The sequence below is a fragment of the Aulonocara sp. 'chitande type north' Nkhata Bay genome, linkage group LG20 (assembly GCF_057382095.1).
Source record: "Aulonocara sp. 'chitande type north' Nkhata Bay isolate Kocher_YH1m ecotype deep benthic linkage group LG20, A_spYH_male_GT1.1, whole genome shotgun sequence".
In the NCBI taxonomy this organism is placed as follows: domain Eukaryota; kingdom Metazoa; phylum Chordata; class Actinopteri; order Cichliformes; family Cichlidae; genus Aulonocara; species Aulonocara sp. 'chitande type north' Nkhata Bay.
The window spans coordinates 10,439,074-10,457,579 of record NC_141363.1 but is presented as its reverse complement, the minus strand read 5'-3'; the positions used below and the strand labels follow the sequence as shown (position 1 = coordinate 10,457,579).

At 40.7% G+C, this 18,506-nt stretch overlaps 1 protein-coding gene across 1 annotated transcript; it reads left to right on the top strand.

Annotated features, from left to right (window-relative positions):
• The first annotated feature begins 1,883 nt into the window (after positions 1 to 1,883).
• LOC147305192 (uncharacterized) lies at positions 1,884 to 16,638 on the top strand. The gene is made up of 9 exons (XM_086276226.1): positions 1,884 to 2,024; positions 5,332 to 5,425; positions 5,564 to 5,738; positions 6,671 to 6,816; positions 12,796 to 12,972; positions 13,182 to 13,298; positions 13,441 to 13,527; positions 15,313 to 15,460; positions 15,678 to 16,638. The coding sequence occupies exons 1-9, from the start codon at positions 2,011 to 2,013 to the stop codon at positions 15,695 to 15,697; spliced, it is 978 nt and encodes a 325-aa protein (XP_086132352.1). The 5' UTR covers positions 1,884 to 2,010; the 3' UTR covers positions 15,698 to 16,638.
• The last annotated feature ends 1,868 nt before the right edge of the window (positions 16,639 to 18,506 follow it).

Here is an 18,506-nt window from a genome sequence, read left to right as displayed (position 1 = left end):
AACCTTTTCTTGCACACACTAGGCCACTCCAGTGAATCATGAGTTAGAGGTCGTAGTATCTTGCTGGATGTGCTTACCAGTTCATCATTACTTTAAGAACTGACGATCAGTCAGTCCAGAAAATTACTAAAACTTTGAATGTGTCCCCAAGTGCAGTCAACCATCAAGCCCTACAATGAAACTGGCTCACATGAGGACTGCCCCAGGAAAGGAAGACCAAGAGTCACCTCCGCTGCTGAGGATAAATTCATCTGAGTCACCAGCCTTAGAAAAATCGCATGTTAACAGCACCTCAGATTTAGAGCCCAGATAAATGCCACACATAGTCAGAGTAGAGACACATCTCTACATCCACTGTTCAGAGGAGACTGCACGAATCAGGCCTTTATGGTCAAATAGCTGCTAAGAAACCACTACTAATTCCCTTTCATGCTCCTGCACTAATTGAAGGGTGTTTCTCACAAAGTGCAAGGCAATATGTCTGTGAAGGTCCTCAGTCATTCAGGTCACTGTAGTCTAAGGAGCTTGGAAAGAAAAGTGTTTGGACTTCTTTGAGTTTCCTTGAAGACGTTTCACCTCTCATACGAGAAACGTCTTCAGTTCTAAGAGCAATTGATGGAGAGTCCAAGATTTTTAAATCCTATTGGGAGTGTCCCTAAGAAGGTCATGGACCCCTGATTAATCCTATGCCTAATCACATGAGCGAAGGTGTGAAAATGGGTGTGGGTCACAATCAGCCAAGGTTTTGGGTGAAACCTAGCCCCACCCTATCATATTATTTACTTAGGTCAAATGGCCCAGGATGTGAGTGGGTGTTAAAGCGTCTGGCGAGGGATCTCAAATCTGGATTATAGATGGCAGACAGTTGGTGCCGTAAGCCACCCCCTCTGTTCAAAGATGGTCGCTCACAATGGCCATTCACACCTGTGTTCTCTGTCCAAAATGTGAACATTGGCATCTTGACAGGGCAAGACTTAGACTAAGTCTTAGAAAACCACTTCTAATTAAAAGCAACAAGCAGAATAGATTTGTGTGGGCTGAAAAACACAAGGAATAGACATTAGACCAGTGGAAATCTGTGCTTTGGTCTGATGAGTCCAAATTTGTCAAAAAAGGTGAACAGTTGGTCTCTACATGCATGGTTCCCACCGTGAAGCATGGAGGAGGAGGTGTGGGGGTGCTTTGTTGGTGGCACTGTTGTGGATTTATTCAAAATCGAAGGCACACTGCAGCGGTATGCCACCCCATCACATTTTGTGTTTAGTTGGACCATCATTTATTTTTCAACAGGACAATGACCCCAAACACACCTCCAGGTTCTGTAAGGGCTATTTGACCAAGAATGAGAGTGATGGAGTGCTGTGCCAGATCTCCTGGCCTCCTCAGTCACCTGATCTAAACCCTGTCGAGATGGTTTGGGATGAGAAGAACCGCAGAGTGAAGGCAAAAGGGCCAACAGGTGCCCAGCATCTCTGGGAACTCCTCCAAGACTGTTGGAAAACCATTTCAGGTGACAACCTCATGAGGCTCATCGAGAGAATGGCAAAGCCGTAATCAAAGCAAAGGGTGGCTATTTTGAAGAATCTAAAATATAAAACATGTTTTGAGTTATTTTGCACTTTTTTGTTTACTACATAATTCTAAATATGTTCATTCATAGTTTTGATGCCTTCAATAAGAATCTGCAATGTAAAAATAAAGAAAAAGCATTTAATGAGAAGATGTGTCCAAGCTTTTGACAAGCAGAGTATATAAATTATTAAAATATATATTTAATTCATAAAATATGAAAATGTGAATATCAATCTGTGCAAGCCTCTTTGTGGTCCACGAGGGGGCAGCAGCACTTTCGCGCTGCAACAAATGAAGCAGTAGAAGAAGAATTTAGCCAGGCTACTGTTCCCGTTGTTTACATTGCAAAATGTGAAACTGAAGTTGTGTGGGCTGGAGGTGGAGACGAACTGAAAAGGTTTCGGGAATGTAAGCTGCTGCGCTGTAGTCCGCCAGGAAATGGACGAGATAAGGTGAGCAGCTTAATTCGTGCATTTAACTGTAAAAGTTACTTTTTATTTCTCTCTCTGTTAGTCACCGAGCTTTTGTGTCGTGATAAAATGTAATCAGACAGCTGGTACATGTACACCTTATTATCTCGTTATAACCGGACACACCCATTAACATCAATAAACGGGTTATTTATTGTTATTTATAACTGTGAGTCTTCATCTGACAAGCTTTATATGGAGTCTGAGCTAATGTAGAGGCTTTATGGTTCAACAAGTCTTCTGTATGTGGAGGACTGAACCTGGCACGGACGACTGTAACCTCTGTAGAAATATGAATAAAGTCATATTTATGCAAGCCAAATAAAACAAAGACAAACGACCAGAGGAACAAAACAGGAAAGACACATTAATGCTTAAAACGTATTTTGCATTCAGTCTTTTTAGTTGCCCCAACTAAGGGGCACGATTCATTCAACTGTAGAAATTCTTGGTAAGTCACGTGGTTATGATCAACTGTCTACAAGATGGTGTTTCTAGACAGTTTCCCAACCAATGGAGTAATTTCACCTGGCTGGGAAATATCTGTCTTTGTATTAACTGTTTAAGAACCTATATAAGCAGTAATAATAAGGACTTCTGCATTTTTATCTGTATATTTTTAATTGGGACAATGTAAGTACTTAAATATAAAATATTTCTTCAGCACCTTTCAAGATAAAACCAAATGCAAATCTAAAAATTTTTTCGCTGCATTTTGTAAGCGACCCTTGAGTTTACAGATCTGAAGCTCAGAGGGAGAGACTTCCAGAGTCTGGGGGCCACTGCTGAAAAAGCTCTGCCTCGTATAGTTTTCAGCCTGGTATGATGCACAACCAGTTGGCCCTGATGACATGACCTCAAGGCCCTGCTGGGGATGCATGAATGTAAACTGAAATGTAAAAGGAGAAAAGTTAGACAGATGTATTAAAGAGAAACAAGATAAAACCACCTCAGTGCTGGCAATTCTGGTTATCGATTGGCCATCTTTTTAACTGATATTTAAAAATATTGTATGTATTCTGTGTAGTTTGGTTTTCTATTTACCCTAATAGTATGGTAATGACTAAAAGGTGGAGGATCCAAATTATGTGAAAATTTATAACACATGTTTAACACATGAATATTTGTCTTATTTATAAATTTTCACATAATTTGGATACTTGGATTTTCAAAGCCACGTAAGCTGTGCTTCTGTAAAATTAAACAGTAGTGATAACAATAATGCTATTCTATTAAATATTTCCAATCTTCTGTTATATAAAGACTGTAATAGTTTTAAAGTATTAAAGCCAGACTGTGACCGTGTAGTAATACAATAATTAATATCAATTAAGAAATCACGGATGTTTGGTAGAACATTTCAGTTTCATTATTACTGTATGCATATATAACAACATCATCAGCAAAGAGTATTAGCTCCAGAACAAGCCAATCAATATCACGACAAAGCATGTTATAGACACGCCGGTCCACTGTGTCCATTTCAAATTTTCTTCTTCAAAATGTGAAAAGCACATGCATGCACAAGTTGCAGTGGGAGATAATACATTTAAATCCAAGACATTGTTACTAAGCAAGGAAGGTATGTGTAAGTGTACTTCATAACAGGGTCCTTAATTGCCAGAAACTATTAGGCTAGGCTATTAAGTAGCTATTAAGATAGGCAGATAATATGTACATGTAAATGTGTTAGTGATGTCTGCTTTAGCTCTTTCCCGTCATTATTTTCATGTTGGCTTGCAATAAAATGTCTCCCAGTGCTGGTACGGCAACTCAGTGCAACTTACTGCAGCTTCTGCATCTGTGTCCATTTCCCGTTTGGAGAGGCAAAGCTTGAAATAGACATGGTAGACCAGCATTTTCACGTGCTACTAGTTTGCAACAAGCAGATTGAAAATCACTAATATACCAAAAAGAAAAAAAGAGGATCTAGAAATGAGCCTTGAGGAACACCCACAGGTAAACAAAGAGCTTGATTGTTGATTATATGAGAAGTTTTTCATATTTTTAACCAGCGACTGTTGCTCCACACAGTTTACAATGTGTCATTTTTTTCTTGAGATCAAATGCTAAATGTGTCAATATGTCTACTCTCCTATTCCTCGCAAACAGTGACATTTTGTTGTGTTTTCATGTGAAACAGTGAGCATGGGAGCTAACAGTGCTGTTTTCCAGAGGCAGATTGAATGTGCGTGTCTGACCTTATTACACACAGAGATTACTTCTGATTGGAGAACTTTCATACTCATCCCACTTTTCTAACAACTTAATTAGTTCTGACTGGATCTCATCTCTCCAGAATATTTTCATCTCATTTTTATTCATTGATGAAAGTGTCAATACATTTCATCATAGTTTTTGTCCTCGTGCATTAGTTTCTATTTAGTTATCGTCTTGTTTTCGTCTCCAAAATAAAAAGACTGTTGATGAAAACTATAATGACAGTTATTGGTCAATGGAATTGTCACTGCAGTTCAGAAGACATGATTCAATCCAACAAAGGACATCAGAGGGGGAAAAAAAAGAAATGATTAACACTATCAAATGCTTTGCAAAGACTGAAAACACAAGCTCCCTTTGTGTAATTAGGCTCTTAACTTTTCTATGTAAAAAAAAAAGCCCAAATTTGCTGTATCACTGCAGTGATTGGTTCAAAACCCAAACTGCACTGGGTGCAAAGCTGAAGAAGTGCTGTTTAAAGAAGTGACAAACTGATCAGCTACCAGTTTTTCAGGCAGAACGCCTACAATTGTCAAGAACTCGATGTTCGCCAATTTTGTGTATCAGTGTAAGAACAGCTGATTTTCTGATATTTTGGATTCTCTGCACATCATAATTTACCAGTGAGCACACCTTAGGAGGACACCGCATGTAACGTGGGGTGTGTTTGTCGTCTCCTGGGGTCCCTTTTTATAGACCTCAGCATTTGCTGAAGTAAGGTGCTGCAAACATATTTATTTTATGATCCGGTCCTCTGATAAGAAAACCTTTGATATTTTGTAGGAGGAAATGCACAAGTAGACACAGCTTTCACTGTGACACCGAGCAATCATTAATGTTGTTATCGAAACCAGTGACACATTCAAATGTTTGCTGTGATAAATATCTGTTATGTTTGTCCTCCTCTGTGGGATGTTTTCTGTATTTGAATGTGCAGCATGTAACAGGAAGAAGGATCCCGGCTTATTTAGAGTTTCTCTTTTTATCAGTGAGCAGTGCTTTTTTTAAGTTTAGTGACCTGAATGAATATCATCTTCTGCAGTTATGTAAAATTTGTTTACTTTCTCAGTCCTCTGTTGGGCAACCAGCCACATGGCTCGGACCTTCCGTCTCCGAACCTGAGGCCGAGACACCAGGAACTGATCCTGACACCATGTGGCCCGGTGAGATACTGGTGCTGCCGTGCCGGGAAGCGAAGCACATGTTTTCATTCCTGTCGTGCTTTGATTGTGATTTTTTTTGTTGTTGTTGTGGCTATCACAGGTTGTCTCACATTCTTTGTCCTTTCCATGCTGTTGCAGATAAAGCGCTGGTCGGAGCTGCCGCGCCTGCTGCAGGTCTATTTCTGCTTCGCCATACTGTCTCTGCTGGCGCTGCTCGGCCTCACCGTGTCCAGCCTCTACAAGCAGCACACGGACACGGACGTGTCCGATGAGGACAACTTCACTGTGTCGCTGATCCAGCTAGTTGGAATAGGTGAGTTTGTTGAGGGCAAGAAAAAAAAAGACATTTGCAGCATTCATCATCACCCCCACCGCCTCCTTTTAAAAAGCAGAAGTTCTTCTGTTGCAATCATATGATGAAAACTTCAGTGGAAGGAGCCAGTTCCAGTGGCTTATGTGTTCAGTGAGGATTTATGTCAACTGAGCTAGCTTTATTTCCTCATAGCTCAGGTTTACAGCTCGCTGAAGCATTTCCCATAAAAATGACTTGAGCTGCACTCTCTACCTGCCCTGTAGAGATTTGAGGAAATGGTGACTTTTGCTTAACCTCCTATGACCTTTCATCCACATATGTGGACATCACATTTTGGGTTATTTAGACCACAATACTCAATTTTGCTCTACAAGGGCCTGATATCCACTTACAAGGACATTATACTGCTACTGGTCTATCAAAATTTTAAACGAATATCCTCATATGTGGCTCTCATTTTTCTTAGAAACAAAAATCAGGTTAAAAAACATCAGGTAATTCTTTGTTTTTACTTTCATCAGGTCCGAATCAGCACAAATATCAAAGAGAAATTAAAAATACATGCTGTGGAAGAGTTTGGGTCTTAGGAGGTTAAAGTCGCTTTCGAAGCGTCATTTCCAACAAACACTGGGATGCTGTGAAAAACCGAAATAAAAGCAAAATGCAATGATTAGCAAATAAATTGTGGAGCTTAGTGCAGAGTAAACGTTACCTCTGAGGAGATGTTTGATGAACAGAGTAGCAAAGTAACTGATTTTGTTCATGATCATTAACATTTTTTACACAGAGCTTCATTAAAAGCTTTGTATCGTATACTTATATCCTTAAGCTATATGATTGAGAAACGGTGTGCACACACAGTACAAATACTTCATCTTTATTCAAAGTGCTTGTCCTGCATGTGAGCTCTGCCTGTTGTCTGGCCCCTGCAGTGTTCTGCATCTACTACATCATCCGCGGCGTGCTGCAGGAAAACCGACAGGAGCTGGTGGCGTTCGTGCTCAGCGTGCTGGTAGTGATGATTCGGTCGGTGGTCAACTTCTCCGTGCTGGGTACGAAAGGCCAACAGGAGCTGCTGGTGAGGAGTTTGGAGGGAATCGTGAATATTTCTCGTGCAAAAAGCAAATAGAACTTTGACTGATTTGGATTTGCAGAACAAAACCAGAAAAGATACTAATGTTAATATGAGCAATGTGAGAAAATGTAAAAAAAAACAACACGGTAAAACATCTTTAGCACGACAGAAGTATATTAAACTTCAAGATATTCCATAAGTCCTGCGTGACTGACCGATGGCTGCAAAAATGAGACAGTTGTTGTAGTTTTCGCTCTGTACACCACCACAGTGGATTTTAAATCAAACAGTTAACATGCCTGTGATTGAAGTGCAGACTTCATTCAGCTTTCTTTTCACAAAATATTTAATTAACTGTAAGAAATTACAGCCAGTTTTATACAGTTTTCTATTTTAAGAGGCCCAGCAGTGATTGGACAAACAAACATAATTTGAGATATATATGTTTTATGTCTTTTGACTTCCTGAAGTCTGAACCCACGAGCATCACCAAATGCAGATGTTCTTCCCAGTCTTCACTGCAGCTCCCTCCCATTGCTAGTTGCTGTGAGTCTCTTTGCCTTCAGTTTTGTTTTCAGTAACCGAAAACGTGCTCGGAGAGAGCTGTTCCAGCCAAGCACGCTGGGTTGAGATCAGGTGACTGACTTGTTCATTCAATAATGTCTCGTTTCTTTTCCTTGAGAAACTCTTGGGTTGATTTAGCAGTTTTGCAGCATTTGGTTGAATCTCAGCAGAGAGCACAGCCCTGTACACTTTTCCATTAATCGTACTCCTTGTGTCAGTAGTCATCAATAAACAGAAATACATGCCCACACTATGTTTGACAGGTAATTTGGTACGCTTCAGATCATAAGTGGTTTCTCTCCTTCTCCACACTTTTCTCTTCCCATCATATTTTCATCTGTCCAAAGTGTCTTTTAGATGTTTTCTTGCAACGTCTAATCTCACTTTCTTATTCTAGAGTGTAACCAGTGGTTTGCACTTTTCACAGTGATATCTTCTTGAGCGTGTGGCTTGCTTTGAGGTTATGAAGTTATTTTTAAACTCTAAGGAAAAATTTGCGATCATCCACTCTAGTTGTCTTCGGTGGTTGCTCAGAGTTAGCCCGATTGTTGATTAGGACACACCAAACGTTTTTGCTGTTTTTCTGAAAGCTTCCTTTGATTTTTCAGCCTAAAGATGGCCTCCTTCTGCTCCTATCAACTAGGCCTGTGCGATATGATGAGATATATCGGATGACGATATGAAAACATCTGTCAAATTATACATTATTGTTTGTTTTGTGGTGTTGCAAAATACACTGTTTACGGCAATATTTTTCATCAGGGCACAGAGAATACCAGTATAGCCTAGGGCTGTTCGATATAACGATATATATCGGATGACGATATAAAAACGTCTATCGTTTCATTTTACGCTATCGTTTGTTTCGTGGTGTCGCAAAATAAACTGTTTACAGCAATGTGTCTGTGAAGGTTCTCAGTCATCCAGGTCATCGTAGTCAAAGGAGCTTGCAAAGAAAAGCGTCTGGACTTCTTTAAGTTACTTGAAGACGTTTCACCTCTCATCCGAGAAGCTTCTTCAGTTCTAAGGTCAAATGGTGGAGAGTCCCAGATATAAACCTAGTGGGAGTATCCCCCCCACAGAGGGACAAAAGGACCCCCTGATGATCCTCTAATCGCCTGAGCCAAGGTGTGAAACTGGGTGTGGGTCCCAATCAGCCAGAGTTTCGGGTGAGTTCATTGTGAAACCTGGCCCCACCTTATCATGCGAATTCCTGAGATCAGATGGCCCAGGATGTGAGTGGGCGTTAAGGCGTCTGGGAAGGGATCTCAAAACTGGATTATAGATGGCAGAGAGTTGGTGTCGTAAACCACCGCCTGTGTTCAACGATGGTCGCTCACAGTGGACATAGATGGCTTCTTTCACTCCTCTTTCAAACCATCTGTCCTCTCTGTCCAAAATGTGAACATTGGCATCCTCGAAAGAGTGTCCTTTATCCTTAAGATGCAGATGGACTGCTGAGTCTTGTCCTGTGGAGGTGGCTCTTCTGTGTTGTGCCATGCGCTTGTGAAGTGGCTGTTTGGTCTCTCCAATGTAGAGGTCTGGGCATTCCTCGCTGCACTGTACAGCATACACCACATTGTTAAGTCTGTGTTTTGGCGTTTTGTCTTTCGGGTGAACCAGTTTTTGCCTGAGCGTGTTGCTGGGTCTGAAATGCACCGGGATGTCATGCTTGGAGACAACTCTCCTGACTCTCCTCAGAAACGTCTTGTTTACAGCAATATTTTTTCATCGTTTTGGTGGTCACTGTAGTGGCTATATTCATTTCTTAAAGTTCTCTCTTTCTCTTATATTTTATATAACCACACTAAGGATGGACGGACAAGCACCTGTTTTTATGCGTTGTGGTTAGCAACAACGTAAAACTATCGCGTGTCCGCTTGTTTATGTTCCATATAAACCTTTTACAATAAAGCTCAAGATCCTGTTGAGACTTTTCAAAATAAACTGAATCACGTGAAAGAGCAGATTATTTACAGATGAGAAGTAAAAAAGAGCCGCCAGGTGCTAAAATATAAACCTTAGACTCAAACGTTAGAACAGGCTTTTCCCCGCAGCACGCCGTGTAATAAATACTCACAAAGAAAACAGCGGCCGTTACAACTCATGTCTAAAAATGTATAGTTTCATGCATCGGTTAAAACACTAGACTCCAGCTACATGACGCGCAGCTGTAAACACTGCCCACAAGACGAGCTGCCCGAGATTCACAGAATTTACAGAACATGTTACATTTTTGTGATTTATATCGTTATCGGGACGATAGAATTCTTATATCGGGATATGAGATTTTGGTCATATCGCACAGCCCTAGTATAGCCAGTAAAAATGAGGCAGAATACGTTAGCTCCAAACAGAAGGACTGTTCAAAACAAATCGAGGACCTTATTCCTAAATGAGGGGCTACCCCTGTAGCACGGACATGGTTTGGTTATGAAAGTATGACACGGACCAGAAAACTGTACTATGCAAATTCTGCCGCAAACCAGTCCCCAGCACAGACTCAACCACGACAAACCTCGACTACTACGCAAGAATCACGAGAAAGAGTGTGAAGAGAGCTTATGGATGAGAAGCAAAAAATAGCCGTCAGCTGCTCTAAATAAACCTTAGACTCAAACGTTAGAACAGGCTTTTCCTCGCAGCAGTTTCATGCATCGGTCAAAACACTCGACTCCAGGTACACCACTCCCAGCTGAAAACACTTGACACAAGTGGGGTTGCCAGAGATTCACAGAATATACAGAAAAAGCCCTATTTTGTGATATATATGTATATATGTTCTCAGGATGAGAAATGTCTTTTATCGGGATATGAGATTTTGGTCATATCAACATGCTTTCAGGCCTCATATTGAGAGATTTCCACAGGGAAATTCACCAAACACAAGTTAAACACTTGGAATGAACTCCTGGGCCCTATTTCAGGAAGCCGGTTTAGTGCACACTCTGAGTAAGTATACCCTAAGTTAACGAAAACTCTGGGTTTTCGGTTTCACAAAGCGAGTTTAGATTAATTCTGAGTGAGTTACTATGACGACACACTCCGTGAAGCTAACCTGCTCCCTAGCAGGTTTACTTCAACTAACCTTGACTTTCTCCGCCTCTTTGTCAGAAACCTGACTGTAGGAAGTGTCAGACATGGCGTGCTCCTTCCTTGAAGAGCCAGTAGATGTTGAAGCCCAAATTCTCCGCAGAGCTCTCCGCCGGGAGAGAGTGATTAGAGCGCGTTTGGACATTTTATCATTTCCTGATGATTTCCTGTGCGAACGTTACCGTTTTTCAGCACAATCTATAATTTATTTGAATAACATCCTCAGGCCTAATATTGCTCATGTGACACATCGCGGACATCCTCTCAGTTCTGTACATATTACTTGTATTGCACTTCGGTTTTTTGCAAACGGGAGCTTTCTGTATAATATTGGTGACGCTGAGCACGTTTCCAAGGCTACCGTCTGTCGGGCAGTCAGGAATGTTACAGTTGCACTGAAACGTCTCCTGTACCCGTTTGTGGTGTTCCCCGGTCATAGACCCACAAGATTTATCAAAGAGGGATTCCACAAAATTGCAGGTATCAGGATGAACAAAACTTAATACATGATGTGGTGATACTTGAACTACTACTTAAATTTTACATTTATTCTCACGGTTCCCAGGCGTGATTGGCTGTATAGATGGCACTCACATTCCAATCATTGCTCCTTCAGTAAATGAAGGAGACTATGTGAACAGGAAGTCTTTCCACAGCATTAATGTGCAGGTACATAGTTCCCTGTAGCATTTCAAACTAACAAATCATTTCATTATCGTAATGGATGCTAATTTGTGTTCTCTGCACTGTGAAGATCATATGTGATGCTGCCAACATTATCACAAATGTGGAAGCCAACTGCTCAGCCTCTGTGAGTGGTGGTGGTGGAGGACCCCCACCTGTTTTTCGGGCCTCCGCTTTTTTTCTGTTGGCTATAACGGGCCACATTTGAGCATACAGAATAAGCAAATATGTACTTATAATGTGCTCAGATAATTTCAATAAGTGCTTACAGAAAGAAAATTAATGTAGCCTCTAACTGCAATTGATTTACATCGGACAAACAGACCAAGCACTATGGCTCATAATACAATTACACCTTACCTGTTTAGACTATATTTTTATATTTCATTTTTACTTGCTGCCAGGCACGTTTGGGGCCTGTTGGGTTGCACCTGCGCTCACATCACGTCACAAAATAAAATGTATAAAATAACAAATAAAATAACATATGATAAAATAACGTGTTAAATGGGTGGAAATCCCTAGATCAATGTTTAAATTAACACTCACGCATTGACTCTGTCAGCTATGTTTTGCCATGCATGCTCCCTTTCTTTTGCAGCTGAGGCTGTGTTACTTTTTTTCCGCAAAATTTGCATGTTATCGGCATATGCTGCCATCAGAATTTCGGCCTCAAGCGCTGTAAAATACATTGACCGCGCCTTCTTTCCCTCCGTCTCCATGGTGACTCGCTTAATCTGTGCTCCACTAATCAGGGCTTTATGTATCCTCGTGCGCGCCCTTAACTCGGGGTTAAAGCAACTCCGCGTTGACTGAACTACTTGTTATCAGCCTTTCTGAAACCGAATATTCCGAGTTGGACAGTTCGGGGTTACTCAACCCTGAGTATCGTTTTTCACTCTGAGTTTTCTAAACCGGCTTCCTGAAATAGGGCCCAGAGCTTTTATCTGCTCAGTTTAATTTTCCAGGTAGTTTTGACTCCTTCAATTAAAGCTGAAAGTCTGCTCTTCAAACATGCTTGATTGGACGATTTAAAATCCACTGCCATGGTGTACAAAAGAAAAAGGAAATCAAATTTGTGCCGTCATCCAAAATCCTTCTGGACCCGACTGTGTATACGTCAGCTCTGAATAGTGTCATCGTTGCTTCCTGCTGCTGCTGTTAAGACACGAAAGGAAACAAAATAAACAAAACAGGTGTCAGCAGGCATCGTGAACGATTACTTCCCGTTTAGATGATTCTCAGTTCCACCACTTGATGTCACTGTGACTGTATGTGTGAATGAGTGATCCAACGAGTGAATGTTGAGACTACATGTTGATGGTTATTGCTGTGTGTTGGTGTTTGCTGAACATACATAAAAGCTAAGGTGGTAAACCTGTTACAGCTCCACCAGTGTTCTGTTTAAAAGCATGCAAAGCCCCAGGAAGAGCAGTTCATATCACAGACAGTCTACATGCAGCTGAGTGTTGAGTTACTGAATAATGCCACATTTCTGCAAACTGAACCATCTTTTTTACTGGCGGGTGACTGATATGAATGATAGAGAATAATTTGATGTAATAACTGCCTTTAATTTTTCACCGTGCACAAACCTGAAGCACAAACTGAGTGAACAGCGGCGATCTGTTTGTGTGGCAGGTGCGTTTCGTGTGCATCGTCACCCTGGGCGTCGTGCACATCTTTTGCACCACGCTGCTCATCCGGAGACCGAACATGATGGCGTTCCGTGTGGGCGGAGCCTTGGAGTGCCTTCAAGAGCAGTATTTCCTGCTAAACCTGTGTTTCTCCATGGTGACCTTTGACCTGCAGGCTCAGGTACACGCACGTTCTCCTTTTGTTTTTTTACAGTGGAAATTTTTGGCATTTCACGCGCGCAGCATGTCGCCCTGCACGTCGCCCTGCACGTGCTCCTCGTCATATGCTTTTTTTCCTTGGTGTTCAGCGTCCAACAGTGAGGTGAGTTTGTTTTTAACAGAGCTGATGAGCGGCTTCGTGACGTTGTGCTGTTGGTGTGACCTTTTCAGTTGTGCCTGTGTGCCCTGATCTTAACAACGAGCCTGGCGGCGACTGGTGCCAACAACATAATCGTGGGTGTCGGAGTGTTCTGGGCCATCCTGACTACAGTTGTGGGCGCTGTTGCGGTGAGACCTTTTTATACATCCTCTGGTCACACCAGAGAGTCACAAGCGACAATAAACCAAAAAGGACAAGAAACATAGATGCACTTTAAACAGTCACAAGCTGAAGAGCAGCCAATTGTAACCACTTGTTTTTGTTTTTTAGGTTTTAAAGGAAAAGAAAGTTTTGGTTTGGATCTTTATGGCGCAGAACGTTCCTCAGGTGGCATTCTTTGTGTATCTGATGTACACGGTAGGCTGAGATTTCCCTCATTTATTCAGATATTTTATTTAACTACACATTTTGTTGTTCCGTTTGTGTGAGTGTGCTTTATGAAGTGAGTCTTCCTAATAATAATCCTGCTTAGGAATGACTGTCCCAAAGTACGTCACACAACTCGCACTTCAAATATGACCGACCGGTGCCTTTGTTGGGGGCTATCTTTCTATTGAGGATCAATACACATTTTATCATATCTGTGAGAATTTATAATTTGAAAATTGTGCCAGTGTGACTCAGTGATGAGTTTTTTGGGACAATGTGGAAAATGTAAATAAAAACCAAATCCAATGACTTGCAAATCTCATGAACTTTATTTACAATAAAACAGGAAAGTTTGGACCTGGACAGCAAAAGTCTGTAAAAGTAAGTGGCACTAAAAAGAAACAGCTGGAGGAACATTTTGAAACTAATTAGGTTAATTTTCAACAGGTCAGTAACTTGATTGGGTATAAAAAGATATTCTTAGCGAGGCAGCGTTTCTCAGGAGTAAAGATGTGCAAAGAAATTGTATCTACAAGTTATTAAACAATTTCAGAATAATTTTCTGCTATGTAAAATTGTAAAGATTTGGAACATCTCACATCTACGGAACATAAAATCATCAAAATATTCAAAGAATTTGGAGAAATCTCTGTGCGCAAGGGACAAGGACTAAATCTTCGTCCGTCAGGCAGCACTGCATTAGAAACAGGTGCGATGCTAGCATGGAAATCACTGCAGGGGCTCAGGAGCAATTACAGAAAACTGTGAACACATCCACAAATGTGAACTTGATCCAGAAGGGCCACTATCTTCTCCTCGCCAAAGCTCATTTAAAATGGACTTATGCTCCCATCAAGGCAAGAGATTTTTCAGGGAAGGCCTTGGATATTTCAGCATAGTAGAAGAGTCTGGGTGCGGTAAAAATACAACTAAAAAGACCCACAACTGTGGAGGTGTTGTTAAAAGAAGAGGGGATGCTGGGCTCTGTCCCAGCGATTTTAAGACGTGTCGCTGCTGTCAAATTCAAAATGATTTCATTTTCTCAGTTCAAACATCAAATATGATTTTTCTATTATGGGATTACGAGATTTGCAAATCACTGGATGTTTTTTAATTTACATTTTACACACTATCCAAAATTTGTTGGTGCTGGGCTGTAAAAGTCCTTGTAGTTTCATAGACTGTATATATCAGATGGCAGAGCCACTGATGTCACCTGTTAGTTTGCTGGCTACCTTTTTGAAGCCTCAAGGTTCAAATCTGGACATGACAATCAATGGATGATAGTAGATGTAAAGCTTGGGTAGCGGAGTGCACTGTATTATTAAATGGGATGCTAACATGGCTAGCATAACAGGTGACATCTTATACAGTCTTTCTGTCACTACGAAAGTCACTCAAAGCAGAGATTTCCTTTCACAGTGAGTCCTGCACAGCAACACAGTGGAAACAGCTATAAACCTTTTTTATTCCAAGACTTCAAATCCGTTTATTTGTGCTGTGAAGTTGGGCATTTGCTCATCAGGGAGTGATGTAGGTGCAGTAATAAATGCAGTTAGCGTAGCACTTGAATAGTTACTTTCCAGTGTTTTTCAGTATTTCCAGTAGACCCCCCCAAAAAGCACTTTCTGACACGATTGCTGCTCACATCACAGAGGACAGCGCCTCTGTGATGTGAGGATGACGCCGCATGTTGTCGTTCCCTTCTTTGGCTGAGCCGTGCGCTCAGATACAGGCGCCTGCGGGGAAACAATGATTTTGCTTTAATCGCAGGTGGCAGAGAAATGGTTCCAGGACACTACGTACACAGTGGAGGCAGCTGCTATAACCGGGGCTTTGATTTCACTGGTGATCAAAGTGGTTTTATTCTGGGGCCTCATCAGACTGGTACACAGCTTTGGACAAGGCCTGAGAGAGAGAAGTGAGTTTACTGCTTCAGTCCCTTAAGAGTTACTTTGAGCACAACACTAAACACACACTGCATCTGCAGAACACCGAGTTAGCAGTTTCTGTTTCTTCCTAAATACCCTGAATTTGTTTGTTCGAGATGTTGATTGTAAGAAAACCAGAGTTTTCCTGAATCTGCCAAACTTGAGCATCAGAATACTGAAACCCTTGTTTTTTATTGCTCTTCACAGTGTTTGCACATAACAGGTGATAAAACATCAGGACCAAGGAAACAGCTGCACGCTGTGGGCTTAAAGCACCGTGCTGCTGACCGCGAAGCTCACATTTGTATTCAGCATCAAGTGTGCCAAAATCATCACTCAGCATTGTTTTATTTTTCCATGTTCTGTATACTGTAAGAATGTTAATGTGTTTCTGGCTTCAGCGGCGTCCCTGTTTACAGAATTTAAATGAATTCTCAGGGGTTTTTTGGGGTTTTTTTTTTTTTATTTTTTATTTCAGTCAACAACAACAACAACAACAACAACAACACCAACAGATTATAATTTTACATAAAAGTACTCAAACAGTAACCGAAAAAGGAATCTGATCATATCAGATGTTTGCATCTGATATGATCAGTCTGTACCTGAATACGTGCATGCATCATGACGTGCGATGCAGCTCTCTGTATTTAAGTCCTCACTATCCAGGTTGTGCCAACACTTTTATATTAGTGCATTACGTGTATTAGCTAAGCATGGCTCACTGAGTCTATGAGCTCCATTGTTTTTACCCCTGCTGAGCGTACGCTCTGTCGCTCTCTGTGGCACGACTAAAATATTTCCTTTGAATGTCGCCACGCAGGTAGATTGCTCTGGTATCCTGTCAACATGCGTTTGTAAACCAGCTTCATATAATCATTTTTACACCAATATGCATTTTAACACCTAAATCGAGTTTTGTAGCGTTGCCAACATCCTCCACTTTTTAAAAAATGTGATTTCTTCCTGTAAATTGTATTCACAGTTATGACTGATTTAAGTTTGCTTTTTAAAATTAGAAATGTGTAAATTAACTCGTGCAGTCGACCACCACGACTAGCCGTGTTTTTATTGACATATTTTTTTTTAAACTGTCTGCTGCACTTTCATGCGCTCCTGTTTTTTTTCATCCAAAGTTCTTAATAAAGTATTTTAACAAAAACTTTGACATTTTGATTTACTGATCTTTTTGGGACATGCAGCTCTGTGCAAGTCTCGATCCACTCCTCATATTTTGCTTTCAGTGAGCCAGACGTTGTTGTACTTCTCCAAAGGGAGGGAGTGTGTAATCCTTCTGTTTGTCCGTCTGTTCGTTAGCAGTGTATCGCCCAGTTTTCAATATATCATTTTCAAATTTTGTGTGATGGTACATACCAATAACAGCTCGAGCTGATTTAATTTAGGGTCAAGTTCAAGGTCAGACCAAAAGTGAAACTCACTAATAAATTTATATTACCCACAATTCTTAGTGGATTGTTTTCAAACTTCACAACAATATACCAGGCCTTGTATTTGACCTTGACCATAATTGTCACTGCCCAAGAAACCATGTATCATATGAAAGGGCATGGAGAGAAGTACAACAACATTTGACGTCACAATAACAGGCTGACGTCAACGTAACTTTTTAAAGTGGTCTTTTCAGTCACCTTTTACACGAGGATTTTCAGAGGAATGTTTTTGTGTATGTTAAGCCACTTAAAACTGAATCATGATGAATCATTCAAGCATAAAAAACACCTTATCAAAGGATGAACCGGTGTTGTGTCTCTATAACAGGCAACTGGGCAAAGTAGCTATTTTAAACGGTTTCTTTAGGCTCCTTGTTGCTGGAAACGTCACAAAACAGAGCTATCGGGTGAAAACTTATAACTTGGCGTGATGTACTTGTGTACGTGTGTACTTAAACATTTTGGGGAAACTGGACAGGACGAAGGACAAAAAAGTGGCAGGACTTTAAAAATAAAATAAAATACTGATCTACAGCAGGTGAACATTATCTGAAAGTTACGTCCTTAAGAAAGAGGGGGGGAAAGTCAGCAAAGACCTGACACGGGACCAGCTGATCCATCTACTTCTCACTGAAGCCTGGCGTTGGGGGATCTCGAGTACCATGCGACTCAGGACTGTACTTAAAGTAACTCTGTGCAAATGCCCGTGATTTTATCATATAACTGGTTTCATTTGTCGAAGCACATGATCAGACGGTTGTTGGTTAACCCTGTTTATTAAATGTTTTGGGAAAAATATCAGACTCCATATTAGAAACATTAACAAGTGTACTCATACAAAATTCCCATTTACAAAAGTGAAAAGCACTTTGAGAGTTGACAATGCTTCACAGAAGGGTCGTCAAAGCCTGGTTATCTTACTGAACTTCGCGTGTGTGTTTTTAAACTGAGATTAAACAGTTCAGACCAACATTTGAAATAATTCTGCCACCGTCCACGTCAGAAATGACATTTTTCACTTTGTCCTGGAATGCATTTCAAGAGATATTTAACTCAGTTTGTACTTCTGTCCAATGACACCGTGCTAGAAATTCAGTTGGATGAGCAGAACTACTAAAAGCAGATTGGTCTTCATCAGTGAAACAGAATTTACAACCAAAGAATGTAAAAGAAAAAGTACTAAATAGATTTATTATCCATTAGTAATACATTAGAAACTGTTAATAAACACATGAACTTTACAAAATACATCTTATTCAAACATTACATTTATATACATACTCAAAGGTTTAAGGAATAATTAGCTGTTAGTGCTCGGGTGGTTTTTGTTTAGCGTTACAGATGAAAGCTATTCATCTTTTCACCCTGACACAGTTTATTGAGCCAATTCACAACACATATATATTAACTTCCGGGCACTAAGCCCGAACAGACATGTAAGGCAGGCCACCTCAAAGTAATCACGAAAGGCAGCACAGGGGTAAACTGATAAGAACAGATCCAAAGTCTCACACACAGACCATTAAACCACCCACAGCCCACAGACATTGGTCTATAAAATATACTATGGCTTAAAGCACATTTT

Coding starts and splice junctions, on each gene's coding strand:
- LOC147305192 (XM_086276226.1), top strand. Junction 5,739..6,670: donor GATCCAGCTAGTTGGAATAG/GTGAGTTTGTTG, acceptor TGGCCCCTGCAG/TGTTCTGCATCTACTACATC. Junction 13,299..13,440: donor CAGTTGTGGGCGCTGTTGCG/GTGAGACCTTTT, acceptor TTTGTTTTTTAG/GTTTTAAAGGAAAAGAAAGT.